The 23,097-nt window shown below is 50.1% G+C and overlaps 2 protein-coding genes across 5 annotated transcripts; one reads left to right on the forward strand and one right to left on the reverse strand.

Moving 5' to 3' along the window:
• Positions 1–167: 167 nt before the first annotated feature.
• On the reverse strand, positions 168–1,360 carry PYCARD (PYD and CARD domain containing). Of its 2 annotated transcripts, XM_049638698.1 has the most exons (3): positions 1,087–1,360; positions 770–826; positions 168–525 (listed from the first exon to the last, which is right to left on the reverse strand). In XM_049638698.1, the coding sequence occupies exons 1-3, from the start codon at positions 1,358–1,360 to the stop codon at positions 269–271; spliced, it is 588 nt and encodes a 195-aa protein (XP_049494655.1). In that variant the 3' UTR covers positions 168–268. The 2 variants fall into 2 exon arrangements, with proteins under 2 accessions (XP_049494655.1, XP_049494656.1); XM_049638699.1 differs by lacking the exon at positions 770–826.
• Positions 1,361–1,430: 70 nt separating this feature from the next.
• TRIM72 (tripartite motif containing 72) lies at positions 1,431–23,097 on the forward strand. 3 transcript variants are annotated; one of them, XM_049638695.1, is made up of 8 exons: positions 1,431–5,710; positions 6,838–11,149; positions 12,120–12,516; positions 15,751–15,846; positions 15,934–16,164; positions 16,841–16,863; positions 17,642–17,760; positions 18,692–23,097. In XM_049638695.1, exons 3-8 carry the CDS (start codon positions 12,127–12,129, stop codon positions 19,264–19,266), a joined length of 1,434 nt encoding a protein of 477 aa, XP_049494652.1. In that variant the 5' UTR covers positions 1,431–5,710; positions 6,838–11,149; positions 12,120–12,126; the 3' UTR covers positions 19,267–23,097. The 3 variants fall into 3 exon arrangements, with proteins under 3 accessions (XP_049494652.1, XP_049494653.1, XP_049494654.1); XM_049638696.1 differs by lacking the exon at positions 6,838–11,149 and having other exon boundaries at positions 1,431–1,595; XM_049638697.1 differs by lacking the exons at positions 1,431–5,710; positions 6,838–11,149 and adding an exon at positions 11,227–11,695.

Consider the following 23,097-nt stretch of genomic DNA (forward strand, 5'->3'; position numbering starts at 1 on the left):
ACCAAATGGTAAATGAGGGGGTATTTCATGGTGACTGAGGCAGGAAGGATGAAGTGTTTGGGGAGCCAGCTGCCCTAGGAACAGGCCTTCACTTGGCCTCTGTGGCATTTATAAAGTAGCTTAGCTCTGCATGTACCTTTAGGCTGGGAGTAGGAAAAACACACAAGTACGAGCTGGATTTTCCTCTATTATGCATAAGAAAAATCATGGGGTAAGTTGGCTGGAACTGCCAGGGGTTGTACATGGGGCCACTGCTGGCGAAGATACCTCAGCTTTGCTCCAGGTCAAGCACCAGGTAGGGCTGGGTGTCCCTCAGAGCCTGAAGGAGCAGATCTTTGCAGGTCACGTTCCAGGCTGGAGTGAAGCTGAAGAGTTTCCTCATCTTCAGTGCATTGGTGGGCTCTGCTCGCACTGCCTGGTACAGCTCCTCTGTCAGGACCTTTCCGTACAGGGCATCCAGCACCCCGTCCACATCTGTGACCCGTGTGATAAGGGCCATCCGGTGCTGGTCCACAAAGTGCATTGCTGGGGGCAGGATGGAGGAAAAAAGATGAGCCAGTTCCCAGGGCAGATACTGGGGCCTGTTTTGTTGATCTCTCCCTCCCCTGAACCCCCTCCCACCAGAGGTGGCCAAAGGGGCATGTAGGTGAGTGGGAAGGGTAGGGCCCAGCCTTCTTCAGTGTTCCTGGCTGTGGGATACAGCTGCAGGCCTGCAGGGGTGGGGTGTGTGGTGGGGTGTGGCTGGAAAGGTTGGGTGTGGAGGCCTCACCTGGCTTGGCTGCCTTCAGGTGAGAATCCTGGATCCCAGCAGGTGCGGCTGCCTGGTCTGTAAGGAAATTAGTCAAGTGGTCCCCTTTGCCTCCTACCTTATCTCCAGTCTCTGGCAGGGGCCCCTTGGTCAAGAAGCCAAGATCAGGGCCAAGCACAGGTCGTCAGGAGGAGGAGTTTTTGCAATTTTAGTCCGTAGGAGGAACAGAAAGCGAAAGAACCCAAAGGGGCAAACGTTCGAGTGGGGGTGGTGTAGTGTGGGCATGTAGGAGGCCCAGCGATTGGGGCCCCTCCAGAGCGTGGAGGGAGAGTGCTCACCTTTGCGCGTGATCTGCTGCAGCCTCTCTGATAGCTCTTTCATGCCAATGTCGCGCAGCACAAGCGCCGTGAGCTCTGCGCCGTACTCTTCCAGATAGGAAGAGACCAGCTTGTCTGTGAGGTCCATGGCGTCCATGGACAGCAGGGGTCCCCGCGGGATGCGCCCATAGCCTTCGCGCAGGGGCACTGAAAGCAGCTTCAGCTTGAACTTCTTGAACTCCTCTGCAGTCAGGTTCTCCAGTGCGTCCAGGATGGCGTCGCGAGTGCACCCCATGGCTCCCGGGTCCCCTGCTGCAGTCGCTCTCCTGGATTGTCTGCGGACCAGGAAGTCTGCTCCGGGGCGGGACCTGGAACTCCCCGCCTTCTCCCAATAACCGCCTTTGCCCCAGCCCGATACCCTGGGGCACAGAGTGCCGGACTACCCCATTGGTTCCTACACATCAAGGCCTGCAGACTGTAGCCTGGCCATTGGGGGGCGTCAGGATCGCATCCTCCAGCTGATTCGCGAGGTGAGACGCCGGAGACTGGCAAAGAGAGGGGCTCATGGGGTAGCGCCTGCATCTCCAGGTTTGCAGTAGCTAGCACCGACCAGGAACCTGGGTTTTTGAAGCACCAAGTCTTAGAATCTTGGAATTCTAGAACGCTAAAATCTCCACGTTTCCCTGAATCTTATCCTCTCTTACGTGTCATAGAATCTTTAGAATCATAGAACCCTAACATCCAGAACCATGTAGCTTACCAAATCCCACATGCTGGGGAGAAATGAGATGTAAAAAAAGGGGTAGAGAATAGCTGTGTGTGCTTTTTCTGTATGTGCCTCAGTTTCCTTATCTGTAAAATGGGATAACACGCATCCACTTAGTAAGTATTCCAGCGTAACATGGGCTACCTGATGGCCTCTCAAACCTTGCCAAATGCTGGGGCAGCCAGGATTTGGTCTCAGGAGCTGAATTTCTAGGGAAGTGATGATGAGACACTTGTGATGAATAGTTGAGAAAATTCATGAGGGAAAGTCATAGGTGGAGAGCCACTCTGGGCCCAGGGGGCTTGATCTAGAAGAGCAAATGAAAGGTGGCATGGATAGGCATTGGAGCCCAAGCTATGCCCCAAATCTTTAAGTTGCCTTTACTGTGTCTGGGAAGGCCCTTCTGGTCTGGTGCCCGCAGACCTCACTAGCCTTGTCTTGTGTCACACCCTGCTCTCCCTCCATCTCTGAGTTTCAACCGTATTGGCCCCTCAGTTCTTCAAATGTGCCAGACTCCTTTGCTTCTACAAGCCTTTCATGTGTTGTTCCCTGTCTCTGGAAGTCTTTCTTCACTCTTTGCCTTATAAATTCTTGAGACTTTAGGACTCCAGTTAAATGTCACTTCCTCTGGAAGGCCAGGTTTGGAATCCCTCCCAGACTAGTTCATAACACCTGCTCTCATAGCAATTGTGACTAAATTGTAATTATGTGGATTTGTTTAGCATCAGTCTTCTTTGCCAGTCTGTAAATCATGCTTGTGCAGACACTTATATCCACAGCGTCTAAGACAGCGCTTGGCCTATGATGGTTGTTCGATAAATCTTTGTGGAATCAGTAATGAATGAAGGGCCTTGTGGCTAAAAGGAGGATACTGGTAACTGGAGGGTGTGCTTTGCATCTAAATGTTCAAAGGGAGGCAGCTGCTAGGAGCTAAAAGACCATGGACTTGAAGCTGTACAGTTCCTAGTTTGAATCCTGGCTCTCCTTAGGTGGATGTTGGAATCCTTCATTTTTCCATTTCAATTGGGTTGTAACAATCACCTTTCCTTTTACTGATGTGACCCTGACATGTACATTTATTCATTTATTGGACATCCATCTCCCCATCAGAATGTGAGCTCAGTGAGGTCAGGGACCTTGTCTGTCTTGTTCATTGCCGAATCCCCAGCATCAAGAGTACCTAGTAGACGCTCAGTGATGACTCGCTGAATGAAGGGATAAATGAGGCCATTGTTACCTGCAACACGTTGTGTTCAAGACCTTCCAACACAGTAGCAGGGTCCATTCTCCATCCTTGTGCATGTTGCACTCACATGGTCTGGGTGTATTATGTGCCATTATTATGTGCCATGGCTGGCACTTGTGGCCCAATAGCCAGTGTTCCTTGGCTGATGGCTGTTTATTTTATTTATTGTATTGTATTTTTTAAATATTTATTTTTGAGAGAGAGAGAGAGAGGGAGATAGAGTGTTAATGGGGGAGGGGCAGAGGGAGAGGGAGACACAGAATCTGAAGCAGGCTCCAGGCTTCGAGTGGTCAGCACAGAACCCGACATGAAGCTAGAACCCATAAGCCACGAGATCATGACCTGAAGTCAGATGCTTAAATGACTGAACCACTCAGTTGCCCCTATTTTTTATTTTTTAAAGTTTAATTTTATTTATTTTGAGAGAGAGAGAGAGAGAGAGAGAGAGAGAGAGAGAGAGAGAGAGAGGAAGTGAGCAAAGTGAGCAGGGGACGGGCAGAGAGAGGGAGAGAGACAATCCCAAGCAGGTTCCTCAATGCAGCATGGGGCTCCATCTCACGAGTAGTGAGGTCATGACCTGAGTCAAAATCAAGAGTCTGACTGAGCCACCTGACTTATGGCTGTTTATTATTGTTCTTCCTCACTGGTCTTTATCTTTTCAGAATATCCAACTCATTTTTAAAAAATGTTTATTTTGAGAGTACGAGCATGGGAGAGAGTGGGGGAGGGGCAGATAGAGGGAGAGAGAGAATCCCAAACAGGCACCATGCTCAATGAGGAGCCCTATTTGGGGCTTGATCTCAGGACTGTGAGATCATGACCTGAGTTGAAATCAAGAGTCAGAGTTGGAGGCTTGACTGACTGAGTTACCTAGGCGCCCCTCCAACTCATTTTGTACACTGTGGCCCAAAGGCTACATCTTCCCAGCCTACACACTGATCTTACCCCTCTTGCTCAGAACTCTGTGACTCCCTAGTGTCCTCAGAATCAAGTCCAAGCTCCTCAGCTTGGCCTTCAAGGCCCTTGCTAACCTCCTCAGCTGTACCTTCTATCTTTTTGGCCTCTGGACTTCTCTCCACATGCAGCACCTGTTCTCTGCTTGGCCTCTTTTCCCATCTGGTCTGCTTGATGAGTTCCTGCTTGTCCCAACATTCATCAGTAGTCACTTTTTCAAAGAAATAATAAAATTTTGAGAACCGCTTTAGGTTGTGATCATACGTTATTTCTAATCCTGACAACAATCCCCTTGGGACAGGGGCTAGTAGCTCCATTTTACAGGTGAGAAGACTGAAGCTCAGAGAGGTCGAAGGACTTGCCCAAAGTCATATAGCTGAGGGGATCATATAGCTTGTCTGTCTAGCTTCTGAATTTGTCCTCTGTCTACTCTTCCCTGTTTTTTCTGTCGTCTCTGCACAAAACTAATTATTCCTTTACGTATCTGCAGGATGCCTTTATGATGCCTTTATCATACAGTGTGTCTGTTCACTCTGTTTTTCCACCAGAGTGAGAGCTCCTTGAGGACCCTCTGTGGTCCCTGGTACCTACCACAGGGCTTGGCATAGTTCTAGCCATTATACGCTTTTATAGAATGACAAAAGAATTCTGGAATCTAGAATCATAGAAACCTGCTCCTTTCACATTTGTTAGAATCTTTAATGCTTTGGATTTTTGAACCATGGAATTTTAAAAACGATTGCCTGATTCAACCCCTACATAGAGCAGGGATCCTCTTGACCACATGGCCATTTGACTGTATCTCTTAAACCCCTGTTTGGATGGGATGGCCTTGGCTTTAAGTAAACTTAATGTAACGTATTCCTTTTTTTTTTTTTTTTTAGTGTTTATTTTATTTTTGAGAGAGAGAGTGCGCAGGTGAGCCCAGGGATGGGGAGGGGCAGATAGAGAGGGACACAGAGGATCCGAAGCAGGCTCTGCGTTGACAGCAGAGAGAGCCCCATGCAGGGCTCAGACTCATGAACCTTGAGATCATGACCTGAGCTGAAGTCAGACCTTAACTGACTGAGCCACCCAGGTGCCCCCTCCATGTAACATATTTCAATGGAAACTGTGTGGCTGCAGGAAATTGCTTCTGGGGGAGTATGAGTTGTGACTAGGAGTAGAGGGTGGGCTTCTCACAATTGGCTTTTTTGGAGGTGATCAGATTGAGGATGTGTGTCATGGTGGTGTGACATTTTGTCCTTCCCTTGTTCCTACATGTGACTACCCAGGACCCTTTTGAGCCCAGCTTGTTCTTGGTGTCCAACCCCAGTCATGTTTTTGCTTGCACACACATTCTGACTGGGACACAGAAGATCCAGGCTGTGATTTTCACCCAACGTCTCAGAGCAAGTGTTAGCCTTTTGGTGTGATGTCATAGGGAAGGAGAGGAGGGGCTGGAAAAACAACTAGCCTTTTGGTGTGATGTCATAGGGAAGGAGAGGAGGGGCTGGAAAAACAACTATTCCTCTCCTAGAACTGGAAGTCTCGCTCCTTCCAGTGGTTTCAGGCTGGAGCTCAGTGAGAATAAGGACACTTTTTGGCAGGTGGATGTGAACTCAGAAAGGAACAAAGTTTTTGGAGAATCTATTTTACTCTAAGATGTATTAAGCATCTACTAGATGTACAACCACATGGTAAGTGCTGGTGGGAGGCAGTAATAATTGTAATAACAACTTCCATTCTTTGGAATTTACTATGTTCTAGGCATTGTGCTAAGCACTTAACATACATGATCTCATTTAAACCTTCAAACAGTCCTGTGAGCTGTGTGTATTTATCCTGCTTTATGGAGGAGAAAACTGAATTTTTCAGAGTAGTCACTTTTTCCAAGAAATAATAAAATTTAAGAAATTAATTTTTTAATTTAGAAATTTTAATTAAGAAATTAATTAATTAAAATTTAAGAATTAAGAAATAATAAAATTACTCTGGAAGCTGACAGTGGTAGTAAACGAGGAAACACAGATTGAACCATCTGACTCATAGGCCCAAATTCCAACCACCTAAAAGTCCTAAAAGTCTCACTCTCCTCAAAAATTGATAAATGGCTTGGAGAGATTATGTATATGGAAATTTATTCCTCCTTTGGACTGTCCACAAATATGGAGGGCAGATGTTATAATAATGATATTAACTTCCTCCTTTTTGCAGAAAGCTCTAGAACTAGTACATTCAAAAGATTGTGGAATAGTGGGAAAAGCAGGAAATGAGTGGTGTCAGACCCACTCAGATTCAATTCCCAGATCCTCTCTTAGCTGTGTGACTTAGGGAGGTCACAGCCCCTCTCTGAGGTCTGCGATCTGTAACATTAATGCATTCACCTCATCAGCCCGTAGGGAATCAGGACCCTGAAGTAGGGCAATGACCTGGCCAGGGTCCCCCACGGAGATAAAGGCAGAGCCTACTTGTCAGGGTGATTTCCATCTGGGGAGGTGAGGAATAGGTGAGGATTTCTCTGGGAAGCCATGATAATCTCTTCTCCCTCAATACCTCCTTTTCTGGGGGAAGTGCTCAAAGAGAGCTCTGAGCTTTGATCTCTGGCAGGAAAGAACCTCCAGGTCTTACCTCAGGCCCACCCTTGCCCCCTGGACTAGAGCCAGAGCTATTGGTACTGGTAAGGTGCCTCCTGGGTCCCCCCCCCCCCCCCCCAACAAAAGTGACCTTTGATTGCTGGAACCAGATTGCTTCTTCTGCAGCCAGAAGGACCATAGACTGCTAGAACATTATTAATCTTGTGCCTCATTGCCTCCTTGTAAAATAGGAACAATGCTGGGGTGTTGCAAGGTTATAAATGAAGTTATGAGGTTATAAATGGATTAAGAATGGTAAAGTACTTGGAACAGGCCTGGCACATGGTAGGTGATTTTGTCATTTTTTTTTTTTTAATTTATTTTTTAAAATTTACATCCAAGTTAGTTAGCATATAGTGCAACAATGATTTCAGGAGTGGATTCCTTACTGCCCCTTACCCATTTAGCCCACCCCCTTTCCCACAACCTCCCCAGTAACCCTTTGTTTGTTCTCCATATTTAAGAGTCTCTTATGTTTTGTCCCCTCCCTGTTTTTATATTATTTTTGCTTCCCTTCCCTTATATTCATCTGTTTTGTATCTTAAAGTCCTCACATGAGTGAAGTCATATGATATTTGTCTTTCTCTAATTTCGCTTAGCACAATACCCTCCAGTTCCATCCATATAGTTGCAAATGGCGTGATTTTGTCATTGTTAGGGTTTCTGAGCCTCACTTCCCCCAGTCTCTGGAGTAGGGATGATGTTATTGGCCTTACAGTGTTGTAGGGAAGATTCATTGGAATACTTAGTAATAATAATTGTAATATCAATAGCCAATGTTTACTGAACATTTCCTATGGGCCTGACATCGTTCTGAGCGCTTTATATGAATTAGCTTGTTGAATCTTCATAACAATCCAAGAGTCTTAATAAAAATCCTTACATGATTCCCATTTTATAAATGAGAAAATCAGGTTAAATGACTTGCCCAAAGTCACATGAGGAAAGAGCAGAGTCAAGATTTGAGCCTGGTGGTGGCAGTCACTGCCTCCTAAGCCCCTGGGTGCCAGCATACTGTCCCTGGCGTTTTAATATAATATCTGGTTTAATCCTCATAACAACCCTACAGGGATGGTATTATTATCCTATGTATCCTTACATTGTGGCTGAAGGTGTTGGAGCCCAGAGAGGCAGGCGATCTTCCTGGGGACGCCCAGCATGAGTCTGTGATATCAGCATTCAGGACCTGCTTCTGCTCTGGCCCTGATTGGGGGATTTCTGCCTTCTTTCTGCATTTATCCAATACAAGGAGGTCTTACCTCCGATGGCATTTATGACTTCAGCTATTGGGAAGCTCCCCCTTAGGGCAAGCTGAAATCTGTCCCCTCTGAGCTCTGGGCCCCAGGGACCTCACAGAGCTTCTTAGGGTTAGCCATACAAGTCCTTACTTCTTCCTCCTCTAGATATTGTTTGTTCCTGGCCCCTTCTTATCCTCCAAACTGCTGTAGACAACCAATGTGTACATTGTCAAATCTGGCCCATTTATGAAGAGGGATTGAGTTGACTGTCCTCCTTGTCCTGGGCACCAACTCCTATTGACCAAAACCTTTAGCCTCAGCCTGGCAGTGTTGAAAACTCCAGGTGAGATCTATATTCAGTATGTTGACTTTTTATTTTTATTTTTGAGAAAGAGACAGAGTGTGAATGGGGGAGGGGGAGAGAGAGAGGGAGACCCAGAATCTGAAGCAGGCCCCAGGCTCTGAGCTGTCAACACAGAGCCGGATGCAGGGCTTGAACTCACGAGCTGAGTGATCATGAGCTGAGCCAGAGTCGAATACCTAACCGACTGAGCCATGCAGGGGCCTCTTGACTTTTGAGTGGAAGTAAAGTGGTTTGTGGTTTTAGAGACCAGCTCCAGATATGCTCTTGTTCCACCCCCCCCCTCCCCCCCTGCCCCTGTTTGGGGAAATCAAACTTCCCTGGGTTTCTCAGCATTCTCATAAAAAGCCCTGGTAGCTTCTTGAGACTTTTCAATACCCTGAGGGTAAAATCTGTAGTCATCTGTGTAGTCAATTGCTATGATCCAAAAGATAATAAAACTTATCTCTTTCTGAGAGGCCTAAATGATTATAGCCTGTATAATGTTCCTAGGTTAAGCCTCTGAGGTGCCAGGAAGCCTGGGGTATGTTCCTAAGTGGGCCAGCATGTAACATGCAAGCACTTCAAGTATTCAAGAAAAAATGAGCCTCAGAGCTTGGAGACAAGTTCAAAGACTTGTCATATTTAAGGTTTACTTATGCTTTTGAGACTGCAATTCATTGTTTATCTGGACACTGCTTTGGGATTTAACAAATTATTAAAAGGAATGGGAGTTTCAGTTCATAAATAAAACTTTTGTAGGGTGACAAATACAAGAATGCCCTGCTTAAATAACAGAGTTCTTTTTTCTCCCTAAATTCTGCATTTTCCTAGGATTTTGATCAAGCACATAAGCACAAATCTATAGTTAATCAACAAGGCTTAATAAGACAATCTTTAATATTCATCTATTATAAGATCATTGAGATTATAGAGCTGTGCTATCCCATTTGATAGCCACTATAAACATGTGGCTCTTGAGCACCTGAAATGAGGCTATTCTGAAATGAGATTTGCCCTACGTGTAATATACACACTTGATTTCAAAGACTTAGTATGAAAAAGAATGTAAAATATTTCGTTAATTTTTTTTAATGTTTATTTTTTGAGAGAGTGTGAGCGGGGAAGATACAGAGAGAGAGGGGGGCACAGAATCTGAAGCAGTCTCCAGGCTCTGAGCTGTCAGCATAGAGCCCGACATGGGGCTCGAACCCATGAGCTGTGAGATCATGACCTGAGATGAAGTCAGATGCTTAACCTACTGAGCCACCCAGGTACTCTTCATTAATATATTTTTAAAAAATTTATTTATTTTTGAGAGAGAGGGAGAGAGAGAGAGAGAGAGAGAGAGAGAGAGAGAGAGTGAGTAGGGGAGGGGCAGAGAGAGAATCCCAAGCAGGCTCCAAGCTGTTAGCACAGAGACGTGGGGCTTGAACTCATGAACCATGAGATCATGACCTGAGCTGAAATCAAGGGTCGGACGCTTAACTGATTGAGCCATCCAGGCACTCCAATAAATTTTTTTTAAAGTTAGCTCTATGCCCAATATAGGGCTTAAACTCACTACCCTGAAATCAAGAGTTGCATGGTCTATGTCAGTAGGATGCCCCACATTAATAATTTTCAAATTGGTTACATGTCAAATGATAGTATCTTGGATACATTAGGTTAAATAAAATATATTCTTGAAATTAAAAATAAGTAAATAAAAACAATCAAACAAAAGATGAGCTGAGATGGGCAGGGATCTACCTGGCTTCTGGGGAGATTTATTTACTTGGCAAAGAGTTGCAATAAAAAGATCTTCAAGGAGGGTAGGGGAACAGTTGATTTCTACTCCTTGAAAGGAATTCTTCCTTGTTGCTCACCTATAAGGTGTCTGGCTACCCTCATGGGAAAATTGACCTGGCTCTCATCCCATCATCCTATGGCACAGGACATTTACTGCTTGCTGGGAGATATTTAATAACTCTGTCTCTTCTTATTAAAGAACACCTCATGTGCACATTTGGGATAAAATTAATAAAAATGAACATTAAAAACCCAAGAGGCAAAAAGAGAGTCCAAAGGGGGAGATTAAGACTGAAACATAAGCAGGAATTCAGATTAAGACAGAATGCCATTGAGGGAGAAATGAACAAATACAGGGAAAAGCTGAGAGAAAGTGACTGCGAGGCCAAAAGAAAAGGACCCAGTGAGCTTGTGTGTTTATTCATTCATTGAGTATTTATTGTGTACGTGCAGTGTGTACACACTTTATTCTAGGTTGGAGACAAGCAGTGTAAAAAATTTATATTCCAGTAGGAGGAATCAGACTTTCAAGAGCCAATAAGTAAAATGTTGCTTGTCAGATGGTAATAAATTTTATGGGGGAAAATAGAACAGGCAAGGGAAATGTGAGATTTAAAATCAAGGAGTTAGGAAAAGCCTCACTGAAAAGGTGACACCAGGTAATGAACTGAGGCAGAACAGGAAAGAAACCAGCTGTACAGAGGTTTGAAAGAGTGTTCCAGGCAGAGGGGACAGCAAGCCCAAAGGCCAAGGCTGGAGTGAGCAGGTGGGGAGGGGTGAGAGAAGAGTAACATAGGGCCTTGAAGGGCACAGTGAGGACTTTGGTTTTCATTCTGAATGATACGTAAACTGAGAATCGAAGGCTAAGCATGTAAAGGCCTGAAGCTCTCAGGGCAGAATCAACTTCTTGGCTGCAGGCCCTGGATTCAGTTCATTAATTTATTCAACTGTCCCTCTAACATTCATTTTCCAAGCACTTAGGGAAGCCGGCTTTGCCCCAGGGATTCTGCTGGGCACTGGAAAGGCCAGCAGGGAAAAGCCTTTCTCCTCAAGTCTGGAGGAAGAAAAGCTTTCACGGTGGGCTGAAGTCCTGTCCTCCTGCAGTGTGATCTTGGAGAGCCATAAACTTGGGGAGTAAGTGGGTGACAAACTGGGGAGGGACCACAGGCAGGGAAGGGGGAGGCTAGAGAGTGTGGAGGTGGGGGTGGAGGAGAAAGGAGAGACTCCTCCCAAACATGTTCCTGTTTTTTTTTTTTTTTTTTCCTATGGTATGACAGGCCCTGCCTCCCTGCTGGTTGTGATTTCTGGCTCCAGGCTGAGCCGGGGAAGGGACAGTGGGATGGGCCAGGACAGGTGGCCTTGACATGTGATGCTTGTCCCCTGACCACTCAGTCCTCACTTTTAGAACGGTTTCCAGAAGTGATGGGAAGGGGTGGGCAGGGCAGCTAAATATAGTCCTGGGGCCAGGGCTCAGTCTGGGAGGGTCTGTCCATTATTCACTGTGTGCCTTCCCGGTGGTGTCCACTGTTAGCTGCCCCTGTGAGTTCCCGTCCTTGCTCTGAGTTTGCGGCTTGCCCCTTGCTTGTCTTCAGACACAGCTTTGACTCCCTGTAAGGTTAGGCCTGACCTTGACCGGGCCTCCTGGGAGTCTCTTTTTGCCCAAGATCTCCATCCAGACCTGTGAGTCCTATGGGTCCTCGGGAGGCCTGGAGATGTGGGGGAGGGGAGGGCTGGGGGTTCTGGAGAGGTGAGTGAAAGAATGGTAGGGCCTGGGGGCTCTGGGGAATTTGGGGCTGGGGCTGAGGCCTGGGGTTAAGACAGGGAAGGACAGTGGGTAAGACTGCAACCGGAACTCGGGTTTAGGACCTGGGATTGAGACAAGGTCCCTCTTAGAAGCAATTTTGGGGACTGAAGCTGAGAAATGCAGCTGAGGCTGCTTTGGGGATTGAAACTGAGTCCCTCTTCCCCCTTGCCCAGAACTAGAGTCCTTTTGTGTATGAGATGTGGGGTCTTTATAGGCTGGGGATCCCCCCTGTCTGGGTCTGGGGCCGGGCCTAGCTCGCGGCTCCGCGGAGCCTCCCTGACTGACCCCTCCTCTCCTCAGGTCCGTCATGTCGGCCGCGCCCGGTCTCCTGCACCAGGAGCTGTCCTGCCCGCTGTGCCTGCAGCTGTTTGACGCGCCTGTGACGGCCGAGTGTGGCCACAGCTTCTGCCGAGCCTGCCTGAGCCGCGTGGCAGGGGAGCCGGCGGCGGACGGCACTGTGCCCTGCCCGTGCTGCCAGGCACTCACGCGGCCACAGGCGCTCAGCACCAACCTGCAGCTGGCGCGCCTGGTGGAGGGGCTGGCGCAGGTGCCGCAGGGCCACTGCGAGGAGCACCTAGACCCGCTCAGCATCTACTGCGAGCAGGACCGCGCGCTCGTGTGCGGCGTGTGCGCCTCGCTCGGTTCGCACCGCGGCCACCGCCTGCTCCCCGCCGCCGAAGCCCATGCGCGCCTCAAGGTGCGGGGCTCGGGAGGCCTCAGGCGGCAGTGGGGGGCGGTGGCGGGGACCGGGGTGGGACGAGGTTGTTGGCTGGAGCGGAGTTGGGCCGATCTGGAGGTCACTGCATTGACCTGGATTCTGAGCTTCAGGGCCCTGGGCGCCTGGAGTTTCGGGGGACGCGGGCGGGGCGAGGCCGCTCGGGAATGCGGGCTGAGGAGCTGAAGGCGGAGCCTGCCGGGGCCGAGCCAGGAGCCTGGAGGAGGCGCTCAGGGGCTGCGGCCCAAACGTAGATTTTCCGGGTTTAGCTACTGGAGCGCGCCCAGAGAAGCGGGGGCCACCGCCTCCAAGCCGAGTTGGGTGGAGGCCCGGGAGGAAATGACTAGATGGGCGGGGCTTGGGGCCAGGTCAGGCGGCTGGGGGCCTCAGGCTGAGGCGGCTAGGCTACTTCGCCCACGTTCTCCTCGGAGCTGCAAAACTTGTGTGGGCCTAAGGGTCACAATATCTGGCGGGGAGGGCAACGCAGGTCTGTGCGCAGGCCCCCTTTGGCACCGAGACCCCAAACCAGGTTGTTTTTCTAGATGGAGCTGGAAGTCTTGAACGCTTCCAGAGCCCACACACAATTGTGGGCACCCCAAGGTTTGCAATTGCCACGGGTGCCCAGAAAAGACACCCAGACATTAGCAAACAGAGACGCAGGCTCACGCTGGTTCGTCCATGTCAGACGTGTGCCACATCTGAGGGCATGTAGCTGAGGGAGAGTATGTGTCTACACAGGCCCCCCAAGATGTCATGAAGCATTTGTTGGGCTGTGGAAGAATAAAGGACAGCTGTGGGGAGCTGGAAGAGGCGGGTTCTGGAGGCAGGCAGCGGTCCTTACTCCCCCGCAGTGAAGCTGCCATTGTCTTCTCCTGAATGAGGAGTTGGGTGGGATTCTGCGGATTATCTTTGCCCACAAACATCAGCATTGCACTGCATGGATTCTGTTTGGTCCCCAGACGACGACTTCCTCTTCCTCCTCCTCCTTCTCCTCTCCTCTCCTCCTCCTCCTCCTCCTCCTCCTCCTCCTTCTTCTTCTTCTTCTTCTTCTTCTTCCTCCTCCTCCTCCTCCTCCCCCTCCTCCTCCCCCTCCTCCTCCCCCTCCTCCTCCTCCTCCTCCTCTTCCTCCTCCTCCTCCTTCTATGTTTATTTTTCAGACAGAGAGAGAGAGAGAGAGAGAAGCAGGGGGGTGGGGTGAGGGTGGGGGTGGGCACAGTATCCGAAGCTGGCGGGCTCTGTGCTGACAGTAGAGTGCCTCGTGCAGGACTCAACCCATAAACCTGAGATCATGACCTGAGCAGAAGTCTAACGCTTAACTGACTGAGCCACTCATGCACCCCAGGCCCCCAGACTTCTAAAAAGGGTAGACCACCTCCTCAGGCTGATATTCGAGGCTTCCAGACTCCTCCAGGGAACCAGCCTCACCATTCTTCCAGCTCCTGCCTTGCCCAGTTCTGTTCAGTGCTGACTGGTGGTCCCCTAGATCAGTGCAGGAACTTCCTCTTCCCAGGAGCCTTCCTAATCCAGGCTCACCTTTGCTGTTAACCCCAGAACTCCCAATCTGGTCGAAAGAGAGAGAGGGAGAGAGAGATCTGCAAAGAGAGAATAGAGTCTGCGAAATGGAACAGAGCACCAGGTGACCCAGGAGCCTCGAAGGGGCAGGTGGGGCAGGATACATTCCTGCCGGGGTATGCCCTGGCCGCGTGGAGGGGCTGGCAGGAATTCTGAAGAAGGGACGCCAGGAAGAAGTCTGAAGGAGGAGGGAGACAGGAAGGCTGGGGCATGGCTGAATGCCTGGGTCCCTGGCGACGAAGAGGGACTGGGTCCACAGACCATGTGTCCTCAGGACTCAAGAGTGGTCGAATGGGATCTGCCGGGACTCACGCCATCCCCTGAAACCTTGCGGTCTCTTCTTGTATACCGATGTCGCGCAGCAGGACTGCCTTGAGCTCATAGTCCTCGCGGCAGAGGGTGTCCAGCTTGTAGGTGAGATCACAGCACGTCGAGGCCCAGCGGCCCAGCGACCCGGGCGGGATGTTCTGAAAGCCTTCCGGGAGCGGCTCCTCCCCTCGCTTCAGTTTGAACTTCTTGAGCACATCGGGAGTCAGGGGTTCTGGTCGCACTTCTGCCTCATGGCTTAGCCCTGCCGCCTCTGAACCTCTGACGGCTCCATGCTGAGAGCCACCAGGCCCTCTCTGTCCTGTGCAGGCAGGGCCGTTGCCCAGGAGGGCGTCCCAGGAAGGAGACGGACCTGGCGCCTGGCCAGGTGACCATGGTCTCCATGGTCCAATCCTGGGGCTACCGCCAGCCGTGGACTCATGCGCAGATAGAGCCTAGAAAGTCTCTCAGTTTCCCTTAGGGGGAGTGGGGAGAAGGCCGCCAATTTGTCATAACCACAGGTGAGGTGAGGGTGACTGCTCACATTCTGCAAAAGAGGAAACTGAGGCTGGAAGCCATGGAAGCAGGACTGGAGCCATCAGATTCTCCTTGTGGAGAAGAGTGACTTTGGCTGGAGCTATTAGGAGTTTCCCTACACTTGCGTTTCAGCACTCACCAACTGACAGACCTACAGATGTGTTTAATTGGCTGATACAGCAGACTTTTTTTTTTTTTTTTTTTTTTTTTGTAACATTTATCCCCCAAGGTGGGGCTGGACCTCACGACCCTGGAGATCCAAGAGTCTCATGATCTATTGACTGAGACAGCCAGGTGCCCCAACGCAGCAGACATTTTTATTAAATTGCCACAGCCCTCAGGTGTGCAGGAAGGCCGATTGGGGTGTTTTGCTAATGTTCTGCTTTTAAGGATAGGGTAAAGCCCAGGGAGAGGGGGAGGCCATATTTCTTCTTCATACAACCTACACTCACCCTGTGAAGCCTGCTGTGTGCCACCACTGTACCCCTGTTTGGTGGAGGACCCCACATTTGTGTTTGCACTCTCACAAAGACCTGTGCTAGGGGTGCTGACTGCTGAGGGGTGGGATCAGGGAAGGCAAGGCCATGGGGGACTTCCTTAAATACACAATGGGAGGGTAAGCATTCTAGACATTGGCAAGATCTGCACATGAGTTTGGGGAATGGTAAGATGTTAGCCTGGCTGGAGGAGGAGCTGGCATTGAGGCTGAGCCAGAGATGGCAGGTTTAGGGTGGGAGGTGAGGGTTTGGTTGGGGGGGGGGGCGACAGCAGCATCACTTCTTTATGCCTCATCCCCCCCAGACGCAGCTGCCACAGCAGAAGATGCAGTTGCAGGAGGCGTGTATGCGCAAGGAGAAGAGTGTGGCCGTGCTGGAACATCAGCTGTTGGAGGTGGAGGTGAGGGGCTCAGCATGGCAGACCCTGGGGACTGGGCATCCAGGCTGGGGGTCCCAGCCAACGGATTTTGCCTGTCCGCTCCCACAGGAGACGGTGCGTCAGTTCCGGGGGGCTGTCGGGGAGCAGCTGGGCAAGATGCGGGTGTTCCTGGCTGCACTGGAGGGCTCCTTGGACCGTGAGGCAGAGCGCGTGCGGGGTGAGGCCGGGGTTGCCTTGCGGCGGGAGCTGGGGAGCCTGAACTCCTACCTGGAGCAGTTACGGCAGATGGAGAAGGTGTTGGAGGAGGTGGCGGACAAGCCACAGACTGAGTTCCTCATGGTGAGCACTGGATGACCTTCCCTTTCTGCCTCTCAACCAGAGTTCAGGACCCAGAGAGGGACAGGGACAGAGTCAGGGTCATGCATCAAGGAGGGGTGGGCCCCAGGACTGCTGTTATGGTTGTTTAGGCTAGATGCTGCACAGACACTGAATCTTAGTGGGCACCATTCCTGTCATAGACATTGGAGGTTTGTGTATTTATTTGGACAATCTTCTACCAGGTGGAATCGGTTTCTTCTTTTTAAAAATTTTTAATGTTTATTTATTTTTGAGAGAGAGAGAGAGAGAGAGAGAGAGAGAGAGAGAGAGAGGAGGCACAGAAAGAGAGGGAGACACAGAATCCGAAGCAGGCTCCAGTCTCTGAGCTGTCAGCACAGAGCCCGACGCGGGGCTCAAACTCACGAATTGTGAGATCATGACCTGAGCCGAAGTTGGTCGCCTAACCAACTGAGCCACTCAGGCGCCCGGGAATTGGTTTCTTGAAGAAGGCGGGGTACATTTTTTTAATTCACACAGAGGTAAAGGGCTAGGGTTGGCTTTGAATTCTGGGTTTCTTTGGGCTTTTCTGAGTCTTCCTGACACCACACTCAGCATTCCTGCTGGTCCACCCATTCTCGTAAGTCCCCAGTGTCTCCCCTGCCTGCTTCACCTCCATTCTCTTTTTCTCTCTTTCTAGAAATACTGCCTGGTGACCAGCAGGTGAGACCAACTTGGCCCTTCCCCTTTTCCCAAATTGCCCTAGTCTTCAGGGACACTGGCCGGCCCACCCTCTAACCACAGGAAGCTCACACACCTCCATTCTGTCCACCTTGATCTCCCTGCATTTGCGTTGAGCACAGAAAGGAACCTGACCTGGGCCTTCTCCTCAGGCACCTCCCAGACTGGCGCTGGGGACAGATGTGGGCAGGGACACAGCTTAGTGCTGTGTGGCAGGAAAGGGGTGGCCGGGGCAGGCTTCCCAGTAGAGTGCACATTTGATGGGCCACTGGAGGAATGACAAGGAGAGGTGAAGAGCTGGGGGAAGAGGTGCTACAGGCAGAGGGAACAGCAGGTGACAAGACTGGTAAGAGGGAGAGAAGACAAAGTCGGTGTGGTAGATGGGAGCAGACTGAAGGGCTGAGGAGTGTGGACCTTATCCCAACAAAAGGTTCTTCTTAAAAAAAAATTACGGTATAATATGCATGATATAAAATTTTCCATTTTAACTATTTTTTCTTTTTAGTGTACATTTTAGTTTCAGCGGCATTAAGTATGTTGCCACCACCTCTCTCCAGAACATTTTTGTCTTTCCAAACTGAAACTCTGACAGAGTGTTAGGGCAGGGTATGATGCAGGAGAGATCCTGGGACTCCACACCATGGCCCCTGTCCTCCTCTCTTTGGGATAACATCTCTTGTCCCCCCCACCCCCACCCCATGCCTCCTCCAGGAAGTCCCCCCCACAGACACCTCCCCCCACCTTTCCCTCCCCGCTCCAGGCTACAGAAGATCCTGGCAGAATCACCACCGCCTGCCCGGCTGGACATCCAGCTTCCTGTCATCTCAGACGACTTCAAATTCCAGGTGTGGAGGAAGATGTTCCGGGCTCTGATGCCAGGTACTGGGAGGTGCTATCTCCGGGTTTCTGTTTGTAACTGTGTGGTTGAGGGGAGGCTCCAGCTACACACAGAGAAGCCTCAGTCCCAACTTGGGGAAGTCATCAAAGAAGGTACCCATTGCCCCGTTACTTCTGGGGTTTCCCCTGAACCCTTGTAACATGTGCTCAGAGAAAGAACTTTGAGGGCATGGGGTTTATGGGTGGGTGACTGACATGGGGAGGACTCTGCCTACTAAAAAGCTGCTGCTGCTGGCAAGGAGGGGAGGCTAGGGCTGGGGGTTGAGCCTTGGTGATCCCTGGTCAGTTCCTGCCCCTTCTGGACAGTGGAGATGATAATCCCTGCTAGTTGGAGGCTGAGGATCTGCATTGCTGGCACCCTGGGGGACTGGCTAGGGCCAGACACTGACTCTGGTGGCCTGTGGCTGGGGAGGCCCAAGGGCTCTCTGCTTCCTTTCCGTGAGAGCCAGATTGCTGTGAGGTGCCATAGATTGTGGAATTCCAGGACTCATATACATGGCTGGTTCAGCCCTAACTGCCTTGAGGGGAAGTGGGAATGGAGGCGGGTTCTGTTTTATCCAAGGCAAGACTAAGGCCCAGAGACTGGCTCAAGACTGACTGAAGTCACACAGCTGGGTGAGGTGGGGACTGACCTAGGACCAGGCTTCCTGACTCTCTCCTGCTTTGTGACCTGGGCCTCAGATACTGACTTAAATGCCTTCCTACTGTGGAGGAAGTCAGTTATGGCTTTGTTTTTCAGCTGAGCAGACTGAAGCTCAGAGAGGTACAGTCTTTGGCCCGGGCCAGAAGCAGAGAGGAAGGGGCTCACTAACCAAAGATATTGGGGGGATTAGAGCAGACAGGCCCCTAAATTGGTTGGGAGAAGCTCACAGGAGGCAAACATGTAGGGGTCTGACCACTCTTCCCCTGGCAGCTATGAAGGAACTGACCTTTGACCCGAGCACAGCCCACCCGAGCTTGGTGGTGTCTCCCTCCGGCCGCCGCGTGGAGTGCTTGGACCAGAAGGCGCCCCCGGCCGGAGAGGACCCGTGCCAGTTCGACAAGGCCGTGGCGGTGGTGGCACACCAGCTGCTGTCTGATGGCGAGCACTACTGGGAGGTGGAAGTGGGCGATAAGCCACGCTGGGCACTAGGCGTGATCTCGGCCCAGGCCAGCCGCCGAGGCCGGCTGCACGCTGTGCCCTCGCAGGGCCTCTGGCTGCTGGGGCTACGCGAAGGCAAGATCCTGGAGGCGCATGTCGAAGCCAAGGAACCGCGCGCGCTGCGCACCCCGGAGAGGCGGCCGTTGCGCATTGGGATCTACCTGAGCTTTGGCGATGGCATCCTCTCCTTTTATGATGCCAGCAACGCTGACGCCCTCGAGCAGCTCTTTGCTTTCCACGAGCGCCTGCCGGGGCCTGTGTACCCCTTCTTTGACGTGTGCTGGCACGACAAGGGCAAAAATGCTCAGCCGCTGCTGCTTGTGGGGCCTGATGGTGAGGAGGCCTGAGCTGCCTGCCGGATTGGGGAGGGGCGCAGGGTCCTGCAGGCCTGGAAGGAGACGGGTGGGCAGGGGACAGGTTGCGAGGGCTGAAGGCAGGGCCAAGGGGGTTGGGGACTGGGAACTCGGGACTCCAAAATTTCTGAGAAGTTAAGGGTTTCAGGGGCTGGGTGGCTGTGGGGAAGGAAGATCTAAAGTCAGGTCACTGAGGAAATTCCAGTTTGGGAACCAGGAAGCCCAAGGATTCCAGGAAGAAATTGAAGTTCAGGGGAGGAGTGAAAAGGGCAGGAATATGGGGGAAGGGGGACTGAAGAACTCTGTAGAGCAAGGAACCCCTCACATTCACCTCACATTCCCCTCCTTCTTGGTGGCCTTGGGGCAGGGGTTCCAGATTCACCATACAGAAAGATCTTTCACTTAGTGGTTCTCCAACTTGGCCAGGCATCAAAACCACATTTTCAAAGCATGTAACAGTGACTTGTTAAAGCAGAGTGTTGAGTTTCTGGTTCACTAGGTCTGGCGGCAGACCAAAATTTAGTTTTTGTAACAAGTTCCTAGGGTGATGCTCTTGCTGCAGGTTACAAGTGGGGTCACCTGGAGAACTGCTGACTTAAGACACTGGTCTGTTCAATCAGCTTCCGTTATACGGAGTCTGTTATCGATAACTATCAGCTCTCAGGCATAGGAAAACCACAATATATTCCTCTGGAGATCGACAGCCATTTGAAAACTGCCAGAGCCCATGCTGAGTGAATAAACTGACCCCCAACTATTTCTCTCTGCCTCTGGAATATATTTACTGAGTGTCTTGGACGTTGAAGAAATACCCCAAGTTGCCAACCAAGAGGAAAAGCCTGATGTTAACTCCAGCCTGGGCCCTGCTGCTTGTGGAGAATAGAAAGCTATTCCCCTATCCCTCCACCCATTGGCCCCTCACTGCTTACTTCCTGGTTCACACATTCTTTGGTTTTAGCTCAAAGGCCCATTTCTTGGACTCTGGAGTAACCACTGACACCCAGAGAGTCCCTCTTACTTGGAGGGGCCTTGGGGGACTCAGGCAGGTGGGATTAGAGGCTACTGCCCCTCCTGTCATGAGAGAAGATGATGGTGTGGGGCCATTTGCTCTCCCAGGTCAGGGATGCTGCTGCTGATGTGTGAAAGGGCCTGGGGAGTCCTGGAAACTGGTGCCAATATGGGAATTTTCTTGGGGGTTAGAGAGAAAAGAAAGTGGGTAGGATAAGGGAGGCCTCAGGTCTGGCTGTGTCTCCCAGAGGAATAGGTCTGGGGAGAAAGGATTAATTTGAGAAGTTGTTTCATGATAGAAAGTAAAATAAAAGGGTTAGTTGGCTGTGAAATCCAGTGGCATTAATAGAGATGATTATATTCAGACTCTTTCCCCATTAAATCTGTGTGAAAGACAAATGACCTATTGCCTATTGTCCACCTGGCTTTCATTCTTGGCCCATTTAATATTTCTTTAATTTTTTTTAACGTTTATTTATTTTTGAGGCAGAGAGAGACAGAGCATGAACGGGGAGGGTCAGAGAGAGAGACACAGAATCTGAAGCAGGCTCCAGGCTCTGAGCTGTCAGCACAGAGCCTGACACGGGGCTCGAACTCATGGACCATGAGATCATGACCTGAGCCGAAGTCGGACGCCCAACCGACTGAGTCACCCAGGCGCCCCGACCCATTTAATCTTTCTAAAAACACAAATGTTGTCCTATGATCCAGTTGCTCAAAACTTTCAAAAACTCCTTGCTGCCTGCAAGAAAAAGCCCTAGATATTTGGCCCTGCATCTGAGATACCCTGCTATTCTCCAGCCTCATCTTGTGCCACTTTCCTGCATACATCTTCACTCTGGCCCTACTGAACTCCTGGGGTCCCTGCAGCACCAAAGCACACAACTATCTGTTAGGAATGCCTTTTGCCTCTCACTCACCCTACAGGAATTTCCCCCAAACCACCTTCTCCTATCCTCTCTTGACCTTAGCACGTCTTTGCAAGGTGCATTCCATTGCACTCCCTGTCATGAGCTGGTGATGTCCAAGAGCCCAAAGCTACTTTCTGAGGAATTGGGTACTTTGAGAAACAGATGTCAAGACAGCATTAAATGTGCAAGGATTTTATGAAGGAAGATGCCCATGTGGGAGCAAATGGGGCTGTCAGATTGTGATGCCAGTCTGGCCCTGAGTGAAGGAGAGACAGCAGGAAGGTTGGGTGGCAGTGTCCTCAGTAGTTGTGGGGGTTTCTCTACAAGCTACCTGTGCAAGGAGCCTGCGTGTGCTCAGAAGGGGCCTGCCTTTGTGTCCCTGCCATGCTCTGTTACTGCCGGGAGCAGCCTATGGGATGGCTGTCACAGCTCTTCAGCTGCTGCCCTCAGTCTTTGCTCCCCTTTGTTGGAGTTCTATCAGGAAAATTTCTTTTCACACCCTCCACAGGTTCCTTCTACATAAGGTTACCCTGGCTTGAGCTTGTGCATTGAGGGAAGTGACGTTGTGACATGGTCTGTGGCTGCCTGAGTGAGAGAGGGGGTCCCTGAGGCAAAGGCTGTCATGATGGGGCAAGTTTGTGGGAAACTTTGCCTAGTTAGAACGTTCCTTTTTGAGTGGTGGCCACCTGACCCATCCAGAATCTCCCTGGTGATGTTGGAAGGTAAAATGGGAAACCAGAACTGGGTCCCCCCCGCACTTGTGTCTCAAAAGATCAGAATCTTCTCCTTTAGTACTCCCCGCTCATGGAGACTCTGGAAATCCAGAGCAACTGGCTGCTGAGAGGTTTCCTGAACCTCGTGACTTCCTTGTGTACAAGAACAAACTGGCACCCGTCAAGGCCATGCTAGACTGCAAGGAAAACCCTTTATCAAGAGCTTGTTATTTGATATGTGTCCTCACAGCACTAGGCTTCACAATGACAAATGCCTGACCAGGCTCTGTTGCCTCTTTCCCCGAAGTTCAAGTAACCCCTGAGAACATGATGATATACCATGAAAGACCCAAATCCACAGGTACATGATGAATCTTAGAGTATCAACTTTACACCAAGATTATTATTCTTTTTTTAAAAAAATGTTTATTTTTGAGAGAGAGAGAGAGAGAGAGAGAGAGACAGACAGACAGACAGAGTGTGAGTGGGAGAGAGGCAGAGAGAGAGGGAGACACAATCTGAAGTAAGCTCCAGGCTCCCAGCTGTCAGCACAGAGCCTGACACAGGGCTTGAACTCACGGATGGTGAGATAGTGACCTGAGCCGAAGTCCGACGCTTAATCGACTAAGCCACCCAAGTGCGCCAAGATTATTATTATTCTTGGTATGGTGGTGGTGAGAAAGTTGTGTAATTTAACCAATAAGTAAACATTGCAGACATCAGGTTCGTATTAAAACAAACATATATATACTTCTATTCTCAAGTTAGTTAACATACAGTATAGTCTTGGCTTCAGGAATAGGATCCAGTGATTCATCACTTACATACAACACCCAGTGCTCATCCCAACAAGTACCCCCCCTTTTTTTGTTTAGTATATGTGCTGCCGAAGTGAGCACCCAAGAAGTGCCCTCCTTAATGCCCATCATCTAATTTCTCCACCATCAACCCTCAGTTTGTCCTCTGTATTTACGAGTCTTTTATGTTTTGCCTCCCTCTCTGTTTTTATCTTATTTTTCCTTCCCTTCCCCTATGCTCACCTGTTAAGTTTCTCAAATAAAACAAACATATTATGGAGTACAGAATTGACATGAATTTTTGAGATTAAATAAGAGATGTTCACAAACTTTTGCATTTGTACTGGCTGTTGGGATCTAGATCCTCAGGGATGTGAATTCTTAAAATTATTTTTA

Source organism: Panthera uncia, chromosome E3 (genome assembly GCF_023721935.1).
Source record: "Panthera uncia isolate 11264 chromosome E3, Puncia_PCG_1.0, whole genome shotgun sequence".
NCBI lineage: Eukaryota > Metazoa > Chordata > Mammalia > Carnivora > Felidae > Panthera > Panthera uncia.

Coding starts and splice junctions, on each gene's coding strand:
- PYCARD (XM_049638698.1), bottom strand. CDS start 1,360: ATGGGGTGCACTCGCGACGCCATCCTGGACGCACTGGAGAACCTGACT. Junction 827..1,086: donor GCAGCAGATCACGCGCAAAG/GTGAGCACTCTC, acceptor ATTTCCTTACAG/ACCAGGCAGCCGCACCTGCT. Junction 526..769: donor CCTGAAGGCAGCCAAGCCAG/GTGAGGCCTCCA, acceptor TCCTGCCCCCAG/CAATGCACTTTGTGGACCAG.
- TRIM72 (XM_049638695.1), top strand. CDS start 12,127: ATGTCGGCCGCGCCCGGTCTCCTGCACCAGGAGCTGTCCTGCCCGCTG. Junction 15,847..15,933: donor ATCAGCTGTTGGAGGTGGAG/GTGAGGGGCTCA, acceptor CCGCTCCCACAG/GAGACGGTGCGTCAGTTCCG. Junction 16,165..16,840: donor CACAGACTGAGTTCCTCATG/GTGAGCACTGGA, acceptor CTCTCTTTCTAG/AAATACTGCCTGGTGACCAG.